This window comes from Opisthocomus hoazin, chromosome 1 (assembly GCF_030867145.1).
Source record: "Opisthocomus hoazin isolate bOpiHoa1 chromosome 1, bOpiHoa1.hap1, whole genome shotgun sequence".
Classification (NCBI taxonomy): domain Eukaryota; kingdom Metazoa; phylum Chordata; class Aves; order Opisthocomiformes; family Opisthocomidae; genus Opisthocomus; species Opisthocomus hoazin.
The window spans coordinates 42,134,877-42,150,934 of NC_134414.1; the positions used below are offsets into that span (position 1 = coordinate 42,134,877).

The 16,058-nt window shown below is 37.9% G+C and overlaps 1 protein-coding gene across 1 annotated transcript in view; it reads right to left on the bottom strand.

The window, feature by feature from the left end:
- Positions 1-16,058, bottom strand: part of DIAPH3 (diaphanous related formin 3) — a 266,117-nt gene that overhangs the window by 177,545 nt on the left and 72,514 nt on the right. Inside the window, exon 17 of the mRNA XM_075432939.1 lies at positions 15,265-15,379. Coding sequence (XP_075289054.1) covers positions 15,265-15,379 — 115 coding nt within the window. The remainder of the gene's footprint in view (positions 1-15,264; positions 15,380-16,058) is intronic.

Genomic DNA, 16,058 nt, shown 5'->3' on the forward strand with positions numbered 1-16,058 from the left:
CTAATGCACAAAAGGAACTTTTCCATTAATTTACAGCCCAAGTACTTAGAAATATTTAAATATACTCAAGGATTTAATATTGAGTGTACTATTTCATGTAACACCTAACAAAGTGCTACAATTTTCTTTAAATAAAAATTTTCTGTTAAAGACCTTTCCCTAACATGAAAGACAAATTTTTTATATAAAAAGACGGAGACAAACAGGAATCAACAAAGAAACTAGGTTCTGGGTTACAAGATGCCCCTCGCTAAGTTCACCAAAAATACAAACTTGCAGTAAGTAACATTGACTTCACTTTTCAAAAAAAAAGTAAAAAAGTCTTCTAGTTGAAAGTATGAGTATGTATACTCCAATTACAGAACCACGTTTCTTCAGCAGTATTACCGAAGTACAACAGATGTTACTTCCAAAGTTTGTATTTCTTAAGAGTTTTCTGTCATCTTTCACCAAATCTGTAATAGATATTCAGTAATACAGATCATTTACTGTACTATGACACACTCTTGTGGTACGTTAAGGAATGCAGTGATCAGCCAATCGTAAATGGAGAGATTCAAACCGAGAAAGCACCCGTTGCAAGCAAGCTTTAAGATACAGCATTTCAGAATATTATATTAAAAAGCAAGTGAGAGAGAGCTGTAGCATCCATTCTCACTAAAACGCTGTTGTATCTCACATGTTATTTGACAGAGACTAAATGATGGTGACGATGGAATTGTAAGTGAATTCTCATCTTTATCGGCTAGAGAACACATGAATACAACATCATACTATAAAACTGAGTGTAACTTCACTGCAAAGTATCATTGCTTATGTTAAAAGAGGAAACGTATTTCTGCATTAAAAATAGGTAATAGAAAATCTGAAGTACCTACCAAAGCTCGCATATCAGACTAATACTCTGAATATAGTTTTAGGCTACATATTAAAAGACTTTCTAATTAGCATGCATTTAAAATTCTGTCCAGAAAACTTCTCATTCCTTCAACAATTCAGGCAAACAAAATTTGTATCATTAAAGCTTCTTGAATTCCTGTTCTGTGCTATAGTGTTACAAGACTGAAGATGATGCAGATTCTACTACAAAGATTCTGATTAATCAGTCTAGTATGCAGATTCAATTGTTACATGTCTTTGTAAAAGAGAAGCATAATTTATCACAAAACAACAATAATAATAGTATTTATTTACTATCTAGTCACACATCTTCGTATTAGCCTCAAATTTTTAAAAGCTGAAGAAAGAAGGGAAAAAATAAGTCTGCTTTGCATCAGTTTGTCCTTTCTGTATTGCTTACGTTACCATCACCAAATGCTGCAGAAAAGGATTTTACCTCTCTCTTTCCATTATATTTATATACCGAAGGGTTGGCTACCTAGTCACTAGACCTCACTGACTTTCAAGAAATTAGTCTAATCTCATATGCATCAAAATTATTTATTAGTTCTACTTGTAAACAGTAACAAAGTATTCATTCTAATTGACCTGAACATACAACTATGGGAAGCATCATCACCAGTAAATGTGGTTCTTGCAGCAGAATTATACTTTGATTAAATCTATATGACTTCTTTCCCCCCCTCAAAGACAGAATACAGTATTTTCCGGAGTAAACATAAAAATCCAACTGGTGATCAAAGAATAAGTCTTATCTTCAGAGACTGGAGTCTCATAAGTACCAAGAGCTACATAGAGAGTCCAGAACAAACACTGATAGTGGTATGAATGAACACTTTTTTGTTACTATTTTTAAGGAAGTTAAACATAATATACCTTCCATTTCACTCTAAAGGTAGGCACAAGTTCTAGAAAAATTAATCACAGTATTTTCTTGACAAATCAGAGGCACAATAGCCCCCTAACACAATAAACCATTTGTCCTTAATTTCTTCTACTCTTTTCATAGTGACTTATTTTTGCCACTGTTGTTTCAGGAAGTTTTTTATTTAGTCCCAATTATGACTCACACTGAGTTTTGGTCCATATTCCCAGGTTCACTCAGCAACGATAATCTGAAGACCAGAACTGTCTGCTTCTAGTGCATACGGGTATTCTGTTCTTAAAAATAACCCCTATTTTTATTCAAGTGGTTCAGATTCCTTATGTTTATTATAAAGTATGCATGTGCATGGCACAGCTTAACTCACCATTTGTACGCACTTGCTCACTACCTCTTCCACTATTTTGCTGAATAAGAAAGACTCACAGGTGTGTTCTGAGAGTCAACTGGTAGCAGTGAACGGATTTTTTCTTCCCCTTTTTCTAGTTTGATTGAGCCCAATCCTCCATTTATCACTGCTATTTCTCTTCTATAGAGCACTGAAAGAGCAATTTAGTTCATACTACTAGATTACTACTGACAGTAAACTTCCTCTCTTGGCTTTTTGCAGTTAGGATGATCTAACCTATTTTGGTTTTAGCTATATCTATCCAGGTTTGTTTCTTTTCACAGCAGCATTATAGATCTGTCGAACTCCACGTGCCAAGATTTCTCCTGCAATGTGCAACTGAGCCTTGAATCCCAGCTTCTCTTCACACATTCCAGTTCCATCTACCCTCCCTCCATTTTGTCAGCTTTGATAGCAGCTTTCCTTCAAAAAATCTTGCGGAACATCTTTTGTTCATACGCTTTTTCCATCTTCCCACTGTATCGAACAGATGACCCAAGACTTCGAGAACTTACATTGAAATGTCAGCAATGAAAAACAACTTTCTGCTGCACATGTATCACATACATTGCAGCCAGACTTTAAGTGCCACAAGGCATTACTCCGCACGATCAAGGGACTGCAAAGATAAGCATTCACCCTAAGCGGGCTCTTTCTAGCTTGTTACTCTTGCCAGCTATACATATGCATTTACAATTTTAGAAAGAGGCATTTCTATATCAAAGGACAAGTCAGATTGCACAGCGGGAAACATTTAGTCCTCACAGCAGTTAAGCCGAGTAATAGAGCTGATAAGGTTTCTAAGTTTCATTACTCAGGAGCTGTTAGAGGTGAGTAAGGTTGTAGAAGAACTGTCTTGTGAGTTAAACAGAAAAGCAGAGCCCCACTAACTTGTAAAAATAGGAAGAGCGGAGAAGCCATAGAAGAGAAATACAAAGTCGTTAAAAGCTACAGAATACGTTATCCAGTGTATTCATTCTCTTAATTAAAATGAAATTGAAAGCAACAAACTGATCCAGAAGAAGAATGTATGTAAAAACACAGCTACTGTTTCACTGTAAATATTGAACTATTGTGCCAGACAGGGAATGTTTATTGGCTTTTTGCTTGTTCATTCAGGGGGAAGGCTGCTTTGGGGACACTTGCACAAGAACTTCATCAATAAAAGACAGAAACATGGTCTGATTTTTTTCCACACTCTTTGTTCTCTCACCATCCAGTAGTAACACTGATTTGCAACAGGCAGAACAAAAAGCTGTTGCTGATTAGGTCATCTTCCTGAAGACAGACGTGCATATATTGCTGGATCTTTCACCCGACTAGTTCAGTGGGCCAAGTTCCTCAAACTTTTGTAACCTCGAGTGTTTTCTTTTCATAAAACTTTGTTTCTGTGTGACAAACCAGATGAATGAAGCGTTCTATCATAGTAAATAATACTGGAGGTTTAATACACACACAAATAAGTAATAATAATTAAAAAAAAAAAAAAAAAAATCACAGAAACATGTCCTGTCCTATTAGGAAAGATTTCAGAATGGTGAACTAGATTAGCCTGTGTAAAACGATATTTTGTTGAAACTCCAATTTAACTCCCCTCCCCAAAATTCTACCATTTCAGATCAATTAAGTTCTCTCCATTCTTACATAACTTCACAACCTGAGTGCTATTAGTGAGGGGAGAAAAAAAAAACATCTACCAGACATTTAAAAAATTCGTATCCTTTACGGTGATGCTTGTTTCATTAAACATGTTGAAAGAGTCCCGTTAAAAAGCCTGTTAGTAAACTATCAAGGCAAGATATTTAAAGGCTAGAAGAATCTAGAATGAAGAAACTGTATGAGCAATTTCTCATGTTGACATCACATAGAGGAGACCAGCAGCCTGCAATGGAAGTCTGTGTCTCAAATGGTCATATGAAGTAATCAACTTACTGCTTTTTATATAAGACCCCCCTTAATTAAGAAAAGAAGTTTTGTAATAGTTAAGGTCAGATCATATTTACATGGAGCTAGTAGGTAAAGAGAAATATGTAATCTCAGTGGGTAAGGAAAGAAGATGTCTGTAACCACTTTTTGCATATGAATAAATTATTGTTCCAGCAGAACCAGATCAAATGCAAACAAAATCAAAGGCTCTGCCAAATCTACTGCCATGTTCTGCACAGCATACCAGTGTCTACCCAAGTACTGTCTAACAGCTGCCTAACTGGAATTCACTGCTCCATTAACACATAATCTCCTTGTTTGATTTTCTTTTGGTTTGTTTTGTTTTTTAAAAAGAATGAATTACCCTTGAAATGAATTTTCTCTGAATCAAGTCGTTCACTAGGAAACTAAATGGTACATTTTCTAAAGGATGAAAAGTAGTGCTCATGTATATTTAAATGCTAACAATTTTCATCAACAGTGACTTTGAAGGTTTGCCAAATAAGGTTTGTTAAACATTTCTTTTCTTGCATTTTAATTATTTTCTCAACTCACAACAAAAAAAAGGCTACAATAAAAGCACTGTTGGAATTCAGATTTTATTGCACTCAAATGTTACCTTTTGTCAGATAAATGCTTGTAACATTAGATTAGGAATCCATCAAAAGCACTTAGTGCATAAACATGTAATAAAACTAAAAAGGAAGTAAAATACATGAAAATAAGTTTGTAGTAGGTGTATATTGTTTTGTACCTCGCATGCGATACAAACACTACCAAATTCATTCCTGCAAGATCCCTGCTGGTATAGGGACAAACATACAAGTTGTCAAAGTGAGTATTTTCAATTAAACAAAAAAAACTATTAGATTGAGCAGGGACACTGTGATGACCTCCTTTAACTCGCATTTTAAGTTTCAAACTTGTTTTTCTGTTCCACTGGTATTTATGGTTTAGGACTTACGATACTGAGCAGACTTTTTTCCTCTCTGGATACATGAAGAGTGTTATCTATCTCCTCTAAGATTTTACTTATTCACATTGTAAAAACATTCTCTACTAGAAATCAATAAAGGAACACTCCTCTTCCTTCTAAAACATCCATCCCTCAAAGGCTTTTCCTACCACAGTGTTCCTAAATGGGAGTGGAGTGCTTTTGTTAGCCTGACTATACAGTCATATTTTCATCAAACATGAGTTAACTGCAGACTAATATTGCATTTCGGGTAGAAATCAACTATGAAAAAAAAAAAAAAAGAATCACTTGCTTGAAACAAAAAGGTAAAGATGAACTACAGGAGCTACCGCTCCAGGAACTTCACTGAGGAGAAAGGAAAAACACTCTACCTGTTTTTAAACTGACAGGAAACCATAGTCTGCGTAGAAGGTGAGAATCAGTGATTTAATTACAACACATACTGCAACTCTGCCATAAAGCAAAATATTGAGTCAAAGTAAGTTAAAATAAATTGAAATTAAAGTAAAATTAATTCTTTGCTTAGATGGTTACTTACAAGTGCTGTAACAAACTCTTCAGCAATACCCTTTCACTGTCTGATAAAGCATTTCCTAACTGCAAATACAAGTCAAATTATCCTTTCTGGCAACAAAAGTTTCTCTAAAGCTATTTATGACATCTACTGACAGACTGCCTCTTTTCTACGGTCCTACCAGAATACTGATCTCATGCTTCTGATGATTCTGATGTAATCATGTTAAGGTACTGATAAGGGGACAATTCAACCTAAGAAATTGCCATGGAAAGAGATTAAAGCAAAAAAGATGCCACAATCTATAGATCCAAAAAGAAATAAACTACCAAATAAATGCTATTGTCTCATTATCCTAACCTTTATTATGTTAATGCCCTCTTCAGGTTTTCCTTTTTTTTTTTGCGTTTGCCACATATTTGTGTGGTTATCTCAATATGAAAGTCACATTTTTGGAGTTATTCACATCCCACCTCCTTCAGTACATTTAACTGTCTGAACAACTGAAGGTTTCTCGCATGCATGGTAGGACATTAAAAAAAAATTAAATTAAAATAAATGATATTAAACTAATTTTCCCAAATCAAGTCTGCTTTGCCTGTGATGGTAACTGGTAAGTGATCTCCCTGTCTCTAACCTGATGCATCAAACTTTTCCATTTTATGAGAGTGGTTTGGTGGGCATCTGGCTGCCAGCCAACATCAACCCACCACAAGAATATATTAATTCATGGATTCATACACATCAATCTGTATATATCAAATATATTTGACACAGATATCTAAATAAGATAAGAGATCATTCTATTTGTTAAGAATAGAAACAACTAATAAATTTATCACTGATGCAATACTAAATATACCACCCTTCTGTCCATGGAAAGATGACATATTAAAATTGCAAGATACCACTGACATTTCAGTCCTTTGTAACAGTGATTGGTTGCTGTCCCTTGTAAATGTCTACACTTTACTCCTACATTATTCCAAAATACTTTTTTTTCCTTTTTCATTTTATATGCAAAAAAATTTTAGAATAAATTTGGTTTAGAGGGTAGTTCGGGCAATACTGCAAGGTGGCCAAACTTCAACACAGCACGCTTTACTTCTACTTGTACATAGTTCATAATGATAACATTAAAAGGTAACATGTTCCTGAGTGTTAGATATTAGCAGAAGTTACTAGAATATATTGCTGGCAGTCTTACAGGTTTGCAATAATAAGATTCTATTGGAAGCACAGCCTGGAGCGACTTCTGTGTAAACCCTTCTCCAGAGGACGAAACTACAAGGACACTGGGCTCCACCTAATCCTTAAGGTGGCTGACCACAAGTTCTACTGCTCATTCTGGGTAGGCTGTGGCATGTCAAATACAGCACTAAACTGATTTATATTGCTGATTTGACCTTCTTGCTAGCATGTACTCTCTTTTTTGGTTTAAAATGTGTGAGATGTTGTTGGCACCATAGCAGTTTAGGCCTTGATGGTTTTTCTTACTGAGTACATAGAGGAGGAAAAGGGGAGAAAAATTAGAGAGAACTGTATTGACCTTTTCAAGACAAGTGCCAACAGAGATAGAACTCCCAAAGAAGTGCTTTATTTCTGAATAATCAAGTCTGGCAGGAGCTCTGGTGATGGGATCAGACACTGCCATCTCCAGTTAGATCAGGATGAAAATCTGTCCCAGTTGATTGAAAAAAAAAAAAAAAGAGAGATCATGCAATCTGTCTCTCTCGAGTTTACTCGATCATTTCCCTTTGATATCTAGAAAAGAAAGAAAAGTAAATTTCTACTTCTCCATGTCATCTCCCATTAACTGCAGTTATCTGCATATTGTTAAAAATAATGAAGAATTTAGCAGTGGTTTCCTGTATGTTTGATCTGCAATTTCTAATCTTCATTTGGACTTCAACACTTCAAACATAACAGTTATGTAAAAAAAGAAGTGTTGGATCAAGTCAACTCAACTTCTTAATAGTATATTTATAAACCCAGCACACTAATCATAAAGCATGTATTTCAGAAAACTCCTACCTTTCCTGTATTTTGCATACATGAAACAAATTGTCATTTTGCGTTTAAATACTTCCAAATATTTCTTTTTTGCTTTCTTGCACGCTAAATACAGCCTCCTAAGTCTTTGAATCACCTTTGGCAAACCACTTCAAGCACCCGAAGGATGGCTTTAAGCAACATGTAGCTGGTTCTCTCTTGAGTTATCCTGAACACATATCCCACATTAAGTCTAACAGTACACTCTCACTGCATGAATTCCACTTGTTCACAGACTTCAACCAATTTATTGCTACATCTTCTCCACACCAGTACTCTTCAAACTAAGTACATTTCTTACAGGTTTTTCATTACTCTTCTCCCTTCTACAAATGCAAGGCCAAGCATTTGCATATAAAAACTTACCTTATTTCAGCATTGTAAGTCTTAAACATAGTAGCTTGAAGCTACTCCAAGCAAATAGGCACTCTTATGTCCATGATGAAGAGCCTAACAAATGCCCTACTGGGTCTGACCAGTGATCCCTCTAGCCCAGCACTCTTCTCTCTCCAAGGGCTGCAGTAAGACATATTACTTAAAAAGACACTATGCCAGCCTTCTAATCCCTTCTCCTCACACTTCCCAAAAAAGGAAGTTTCTCTTCCTACAAATTTTTTTTTTCCTATTTCTTTTGGACCCGCTGAACTTTTGAAATTGTCACCATGTGGTCCCACCAACTCCATAGCTAACTTCATTTTCAAAAAATTAAATACACTTTTCAATATCAGCTGAAAGATCCTTTGCAAGAAATTCAGAATTCTAAAAGAGCACGTGAAGAATGTCCTGTTTATATTTATCTAGATACATTTAATGAGTTTTCCTGTTATTTTTATTTGGGCAGGCCTTCCACATTTTAAATACTATCCTTTTCCTTGCGATACTGTCTTTAACTTTCCTATCGAGTCACATAGATTTTTTTACCCCGCAGCTTTAGTTGGGCTTTTTTCTGAATTACAATACAAAGTTTACTCAAACCTTGAAAATGGCATTTTCAGAATAGCCTCTGGGTGGCTAGTAGGCACGGATATCTTGCTTGCTTGACCATCTGCCTCCTTTATTCAGTTCCCTGTTCTGAAGTTGAATACCTATATAACAGATTTACTTGGATCGTTCTCTCCTGGTACAACATTAAGATAGTGATCATTCTCTCCTTCTCTCTGACCTCCTAGGTCCCGTGTGTCACTCAAGCCCATTCCCAGAACAGTTCCTTTTCACACTGGTAACAGGAGCACTGGAAACAGTCACTTGTTCATCCAAAGCTTTTATCTTCTCGTAGCATACTGATGAGGAACTGATTCAACCCACACGCACGTAGTCAAATCTCCCCCTTTATTGCCACACAATTTGCGGCTTCTCTAATCTCACTTAGCATTTTCCATCACAAATATCATCTGATCCAAGAGCTATTAGTACGGTATAATATTGTACTATCAGAAGGAATTTCCATTCACAAGGTTTCGCATGGTAGGCTTCGTTTCCCCCAAGGATTTTCGTGCTGCTACACTTCATGGTATCTTTTATGCAAAGTGCCACTTTCTTGCCTATATGTCTAATCACCCCAGCAAAGTTGGCAGCATATTAACATCATACATGAGTGATTATTCTCCTTCCATCATGCTTCCAACACACCTATTATAAAGCAGTTCTCATTTGATAACAAGCATTTTTGTTTGTTCATCTTATCTTCTAAGCTTAACATAATATAAAAGTACATACAAGGTTTGCTCCAACTCTGCTGCTCAGTATTTCACATACCAGTTAACTTCATAACATATATTCAGTTTAATGTTTTCAAAGAATTATAGTAAGAGATTCCTTTGATACCATTGTTGCCAAAAAGACTCTTCACAGATTTTCTTCATTGATCTGCAACCATGAGTATAATCCTGAAAAATCTTAAGCATTTGATATTTCTTATTATTTCTTTCTCTTTCAAGTCTCTAACTACCCTTCATATCACTCCTTCTTTTTGACTTTAAAAAGAAAAGTTATCAGAAAACCAAAGATCATTTGTGCAAGCCATTCATATTCATCACTTTATTATCAGAACTTCTCAATTAATTTCTTTTTTCTCTCCCCCCTGCCGCCAGCCAGGGAGAGAGCCATGGAGCACATCCTATTTTCATACCAATATCTTTAAGGCAGTGATTACATTCCTTACTTTTATTCTTCTAGCTGCTGACACAAAGCTAATGATTTGAGGGTTCCAGAATCATTTGTTTGTTTGTTTCTTGAAACATCTCACAATAAACTCTCATGTTTTCTTGCAAATATTTTAAATGTATGTACAATTTTCAGTCACAGTCAAACTTTCCTCAAGTATTCACACCAAAAATATTTCACACACACACTATGCTGTGTTTCCAGATTCTGAACCAATATTCTCCTCCCACATTCTCTGTGTAGCAGTAAATCTATATGGGTTTATGACAAAGGAGTTAGTTTTCAATTACGCCATTACCTACTTCTTTCATATATCATAATCATAGAAAGTTTTGGGTTGGAAGGGACCCCTAGAGGTCACCTAGTCCAACCCCCCCGCAGCGAGCAGGGACACCACTAACAAGATCAGGTTGCTCTGAGCCCTGTCCAACCTGGTCTTGAATGTTTCCAGGGATGGGGCCTCCACTACCTCTCTGGGAAACCCGTTCCAGTGTTTCACCACCCTCATTGTAAAGAATTTCTTCCTCATATCCAGCCTAAACCTACCCTGTTTTAGTTTAAAACCATTACCCCTCGTCCTGTCACTGCTGTCTCTACTAAAAAGATTGTCCCCATCTTTCCTATAGGCTCCCTTTAAGTACTGAAAGGCTGCAATCAGGTCTCCCCGCAGCCTTCTCTTCTTCAGGCTGAACAAGCCCAACTCTCTCAGCCTGTCCTCATAGGAGAGGTGCTCCAGCCCTCGAATCATTTTTGTAGCCCTCCTTTAGACCCGCTCCAACAGTTCCATGTCCTTCTTGTGCTGAGGGCTCCAGAGCTGAATGCAGGACTCCAGGTGAGGTCTCACCAGAGCAGAGCAGAGGGGCAGAATCACCTCTCTCCACCTGCGGGCCACGCTTCTCTTGATGCAGCCCAGGACACGGTTGGCCCTCTGGGCTGCCAGTGCACATTGCTGGCTCATGTCCAGCCTTTCATCTTATCAGTACCCCCAAGTCCCTCTCAGCAGAGCTGCTCTCGATCCTTTCATCCCCCAGCCTGTATTGATAGCGGGGATTACCCCGACCCAGGTGTAGGACCTTGCACTTGGCCTTGTTGAACCTCATGAGGTTCACACAGGCCCACCTCTCCAGCTTGTCCAGGTCCCTCTGGATGGCATCCCGTCCTTCTGGTGTCTCGACCGTACCACTCAGCTTGGTGTCATCTGCAAACTTGCTGAGGGTACACTCGATGTCGCTGTCCATGTCATTGATAAATATATTGAACAGCACCAGTCCCAGTACGGACCCCTGAGGGACTCCACTCGTCACTGGTCTCCATCCGGACATTGAGCTGTTGACCACTACCCTTTGGCTGCGACCATCCAACCGATTCCTTATCCACCAAACAGTCCACCCATCAAATCCATGGCTCTCCAATTTAGAGAGAAGGATGTTGTGGGGGACCGTGTCAAAGGCTTTACAAAAATCCAGATAGATGACCTCCATTGGTTTTCCCTTGTCCACCCTTGTTGTTACACCATCATAGAAAGCCACTAGGTTGGTCAGGCAGGACTTGCCCTTGGTGAAGCCATGCTGGCTGTCTTGAATAACCTCCCTGGCCTCCATGTGCCTTAGCATATCTTCTAGGAGGATCTGTTCCATGATCTTGCCAGGCACAGAGGTGAGGCTGACAGGTCGGTAGTTCCCGGAGTCTTCCTTTCTACCCTTTTTGAAAAGGGGCAAAATGTTTCCCTTTTTCCAGTCACTGGGGACGTCCCCTGACTGACATGACTTTTCAAATATCATGGAGAGTGGCCTGGCAGCTACATCAGCCAGTTCCCTCAGGACTCTGGGATGCATCTCATCAGGTCCATGGACTTCTGTACGTTTAGGTTCTGCAGGAGGTCCCGAACCTGGTCTACACTTACAGCTGGAGCAATTTTACCCTCCTGGTCTCCTTCATGCAATCCATTTACTCGGGAGGGGTGAGGAGAGAGATTGCCAGTGAAGACTGAGGCAAAAAAGTTGTTGAGTACCTCAGCTTTCTCCTCATCTGCTGTTGCCAGTTCGCCGGTCTCGCTCATGAGTGGGGGTACGCTTTCTTTGACCATCTTTTTCCAGCTGACATACTTGTAGAAGCCCTTCCTGTTTTTTTTTCGCATCCCTTGTCAAGTTCAGCTCCAGCTGTGCTTTGGCCTTCCTGACCCCATCCCTACACAACCGGGCAGCTTCCCTATACTCTTCCCAGGAAGCCAGTCCCTGCTTCCACTGCCTGTGCAGTTCCCTCTTCTTCCTTAGTTTGACCAGCGTCTCTTGTCTCAGCCATGCTGGTCTCTTCCCTGTTCTGCCTGACTTCTTACACCTGGGGATCAAGAGCTCTTGCGCTCTGTGGAATACACCCTTAAAGACCTGCCAGCTCTGTTCTGTTCCCCTGTCCCTGAGGACCATTTCCCAGGGAGTCCTTCTGACTATCTCCTTGAAGAGCTGGAAGTTTGCCCTCCTAAAATTTAGGGTCCTGACTATGCTCTTCGTTATTCCCATTTCCCTCAGTAGCGTTAGTTCCACCAGCGCATGGTCACTGCAGCCCAGGCTACCTCCGATCTTGACATCCCCAACGAGCTCACTCGTATTGATGACCACCAGGTCTAGTATCGCATCCCCTCGGGTAGAGGTACTTATTACCTGGCTTAAGAAGTTGTCCTCAATGCATTCTAGCAATCTGCTGGATTGCCTACAGCTTGCTGTGTTGCTTTTCCAGCAGATGTTGGGGTGGTTGAAGTCCCCCAGCAGGACGAGAGCCTGCGAGCGCAAAGCCTCCTGGAGTTGGAGGAAGAACGCTTCATCTGTCAGCTCCTCTTGATCTGGCAGCCTGTTGTAGACACCAACCACTAGGTTCCCTTTGTTGCCTGTCTCTGACACATCTCTGGGCATCCTCCACAACAGTGACTATTTTTTTCTCCATTTACAGCCTTTACTCCATTACTCACTGTTTTCCCTACACTCTGAAGCTAGACCCTCTTTTACTTTTTTTATTCTTGCAGTAAAGTTTCTTTCACACCTCCATAACATCTTCAGTTATTTCAACTACTTCAACAGCCATTCAGAATCAACATAATTTATAACTTCTATACAAACATCTGGTAAAGCTTCAAATCTATTCTATACTGTTCTGTATTCCTTTTTCTAGTAGAAATTCATCAATGGATTATTTACATACACATACGACTTCCCCTTCTGGATCAACACTGAAATACTTCTGACACATCAGCAGGCAAAATGCAGCAACTGAACATTAGAATACTTCAGTCTGATTTTATTTAATCGGAATAAAATTCACTTAAAGCATCATTGAACATTCTGCTCCCTGCTTCCACAACTAGAAACCTCTTCTTATACAATGACTTCAATGAAAAGAGTGCATAAGCAGACCCTTCAATAGAGTGGAAACCAGCTCATTCTTTGGATGCCATCATTTGGCTACAGAATCATTTTCAGCTTCTTGTCTTTCTGGTTTTCGAGACAAAGCTTTAGAAATAGTTAAGGACTGTTCCCAAATTGAGTCTAGTGAATAGCTTGTTGATTCTACTTTAGAAAGCAAGGTGTTAAACCTCTTCAAGACTGAGACGTGAAGAAACCGGAATGTCTCCAGTTTCTTTGGCAAGTTTTGTTATAACTAATAAGTTATGTAATAGCTACAAAGAAGCACCCCCTCTCTCCATGGTCATGACAACAAAAGCAGATACTTTGCTCTCCTTTGTACTAGAATTCATGCTGTTAATAAGAGACACTGAGATGCCTGGTGCTGTCTACTTATGTGTTTAAGCATTCATGCAAATTTCTGTAAACCACTCACTTGAACAAAGATTAAATTTAGTTCCATGTTGCCCTTTAGACCCCTACTTGCTGTTTCAAATAAAATATTTAGTGTCTCCACTTCCTTTGGAAAATTAAGATGATGGCACACACATCATTATGAGAGAGATAACAAAACTTAAAAGATTAAGCAGTAAGCTCCACCTGTTAGAAAAAAAAAATTAAATTTCTCCCTGCAGGCTATAGCCTCTTAATCGCTCCCCTGTCCTCCCCCCATTTGGTATAAGAGTATACTCCACTGAGTTTTTCAACTGTAGGTCCCGTAACTCTCTTCTGTTAGGTTTTGTCAAAACAATGTATTCGGTCCATCCAGTTAAACTTTGAAGGGATGTTTATCTCACTAATTCAAATGTTGCTGTCTGTGGAGATTCACAATCCTCTTCTGAGCTATTAACATTTTCACGTTTGGCCTGAACATCATCTTGACTCCCAAATTTTACTGTGTAATTACACACAGGAAACAGTACTTCCTCCAGTGACTTCTAAACGTTCCAACCTATTAATTCAGGGAACATTCTTGGGAATTCTCCTAACATTATAAAGGCACCACAATTGTCTTTTAGACTTACTCTAATAGATTCAGGCAAAAATGTGTATGATCTGTGAGGTTTTTTCATCTTTTTATTTTTATACTACATTCTTAATGTTATTAAGAATAAACAGTAATAAACTGCAATACGCAGCTCAGTAGAAATACTGCTAGAGCATAAAAGTCTGCTTTGACAAAAGTAGAATAAAGTTCTCGGTTATGGTAAAAAAATATTATTGGATAATATACAACAAAGCATATAAAAAAAAAGGGGAAACTTGAGAACATCATGCACTATATTAAATAAAAATACTGAAGTGAAATTTGTAAAAGAAGCTAAAGATATAATTATGCCTTTTCAGTATGAAAAGGAATTAATCACTGCACCACTTTGGCTGCCCCAAAGTACTAAGTCTCTGATACCAATCAAGGAGGAAGGAAGAACAAAAAAAAAGGGTCAAGAAATAACAGTGGAAGTATAGGCATTTTATATACCTGCGGCAGAATAACCTAAACTACTAGTGAGACAACTTACTTCCAGAAAGGGTGAAAAGGTTTAAAGCCAGGAATAATTTCAAATATTTTGCTCTTCCACAAGGCTTTAAAAGCTGAAGAAGCGAAGCAAAATATCAGAAGAGATCAATGTTGCTACAGGTTCATCAGAAAGTAAAAAACTTCATTAAAAGACTCTTCTCCTTTATGGAACCAAAACACATCAACCATCATATTCATTCTAGGGTAAAACATCATCTTCTGGACTCTAGATTGGGTCTCAGTATTTTATTAAGGTATTTGGACAAAATTTTATAAATGTTTTTTTCAAATGCGACCAAATAAAAGTTCATATTATCCAGAAGCATTTCTTGCATAAAGGTTTTCCTTATAGGTCACATGATTTTTGTCTATAACTAAAACAATACAATATTACTGCTTTAAGGAGTGGGATTTTTAAATCTTTTTCTTCACACATACCTCTTAAAAAACAGAACATATATGTTATATTCTGATTTTTTTCACATATTATAAGACCCAAGAATTTCTAAGATATCTCTAAAAGCTGAAAATTAAAGCAATCAATTACCTACCCCTTTTCTGACAACAAAAGGTAAGTTCCAATTTGCAAAGCATGTCAGCATTCTCATATTTGTCCTCTTCTGCCTTAACCCAGAAACAGGATTCTGTCATTTCCTGAGGCCTGATCTACAAGCAAAAGACAAAACAAAATTTTATTAATTAAATTATTTTGAAACTAAGCGGAGATTGTGCTCTGTAGAGTCTAAAGCAAATGAAATAGTTTAGAGCTCTTAAAAGACGTGAACTTACGGATCTTCAGAATTGTTAGTGTATTTCTGATTGAAGATAACAATGCTTACAGTAAATGCTTTTGGACAAACTGATTCTAACAATACAAAGCAATACAGACAACATAGTCTGTCATCCAAGGTCTAAAGGCACCTAATAATCGTTGGTCTAGAGTTAAAATTTGGATAAATTTTTAATAGTCTCTGAACACAGCTGGTTTAATGAGATTTATTAAGTACATTCCTTTTTACACTGTAGCTTTGATTTCTTAAAAAAACTCTGAAAATCTTTTTATTGACTTATTTTGGTCTAAATATTTATAGTTTGCAGAACTCAATAGATCGATAGTCCTGGTACAGTAAATCCTGTCACAGTGTAGAAGAAAAAAAATAAACAGACTATTTTTTCAACCATTAAATTTATATAAGTACATTTGGAAAGATCTGCAACGCTTCTTCCCATAGTCCATGCTAGATTGATGAAAGACACTTGTTTGGAATCGGAACAGCTGTAAGTACAGTGCAGTGACTGATCCAATGCAAACAGTTTGCTAAAAGACAAGGCACAGCAGGACCCA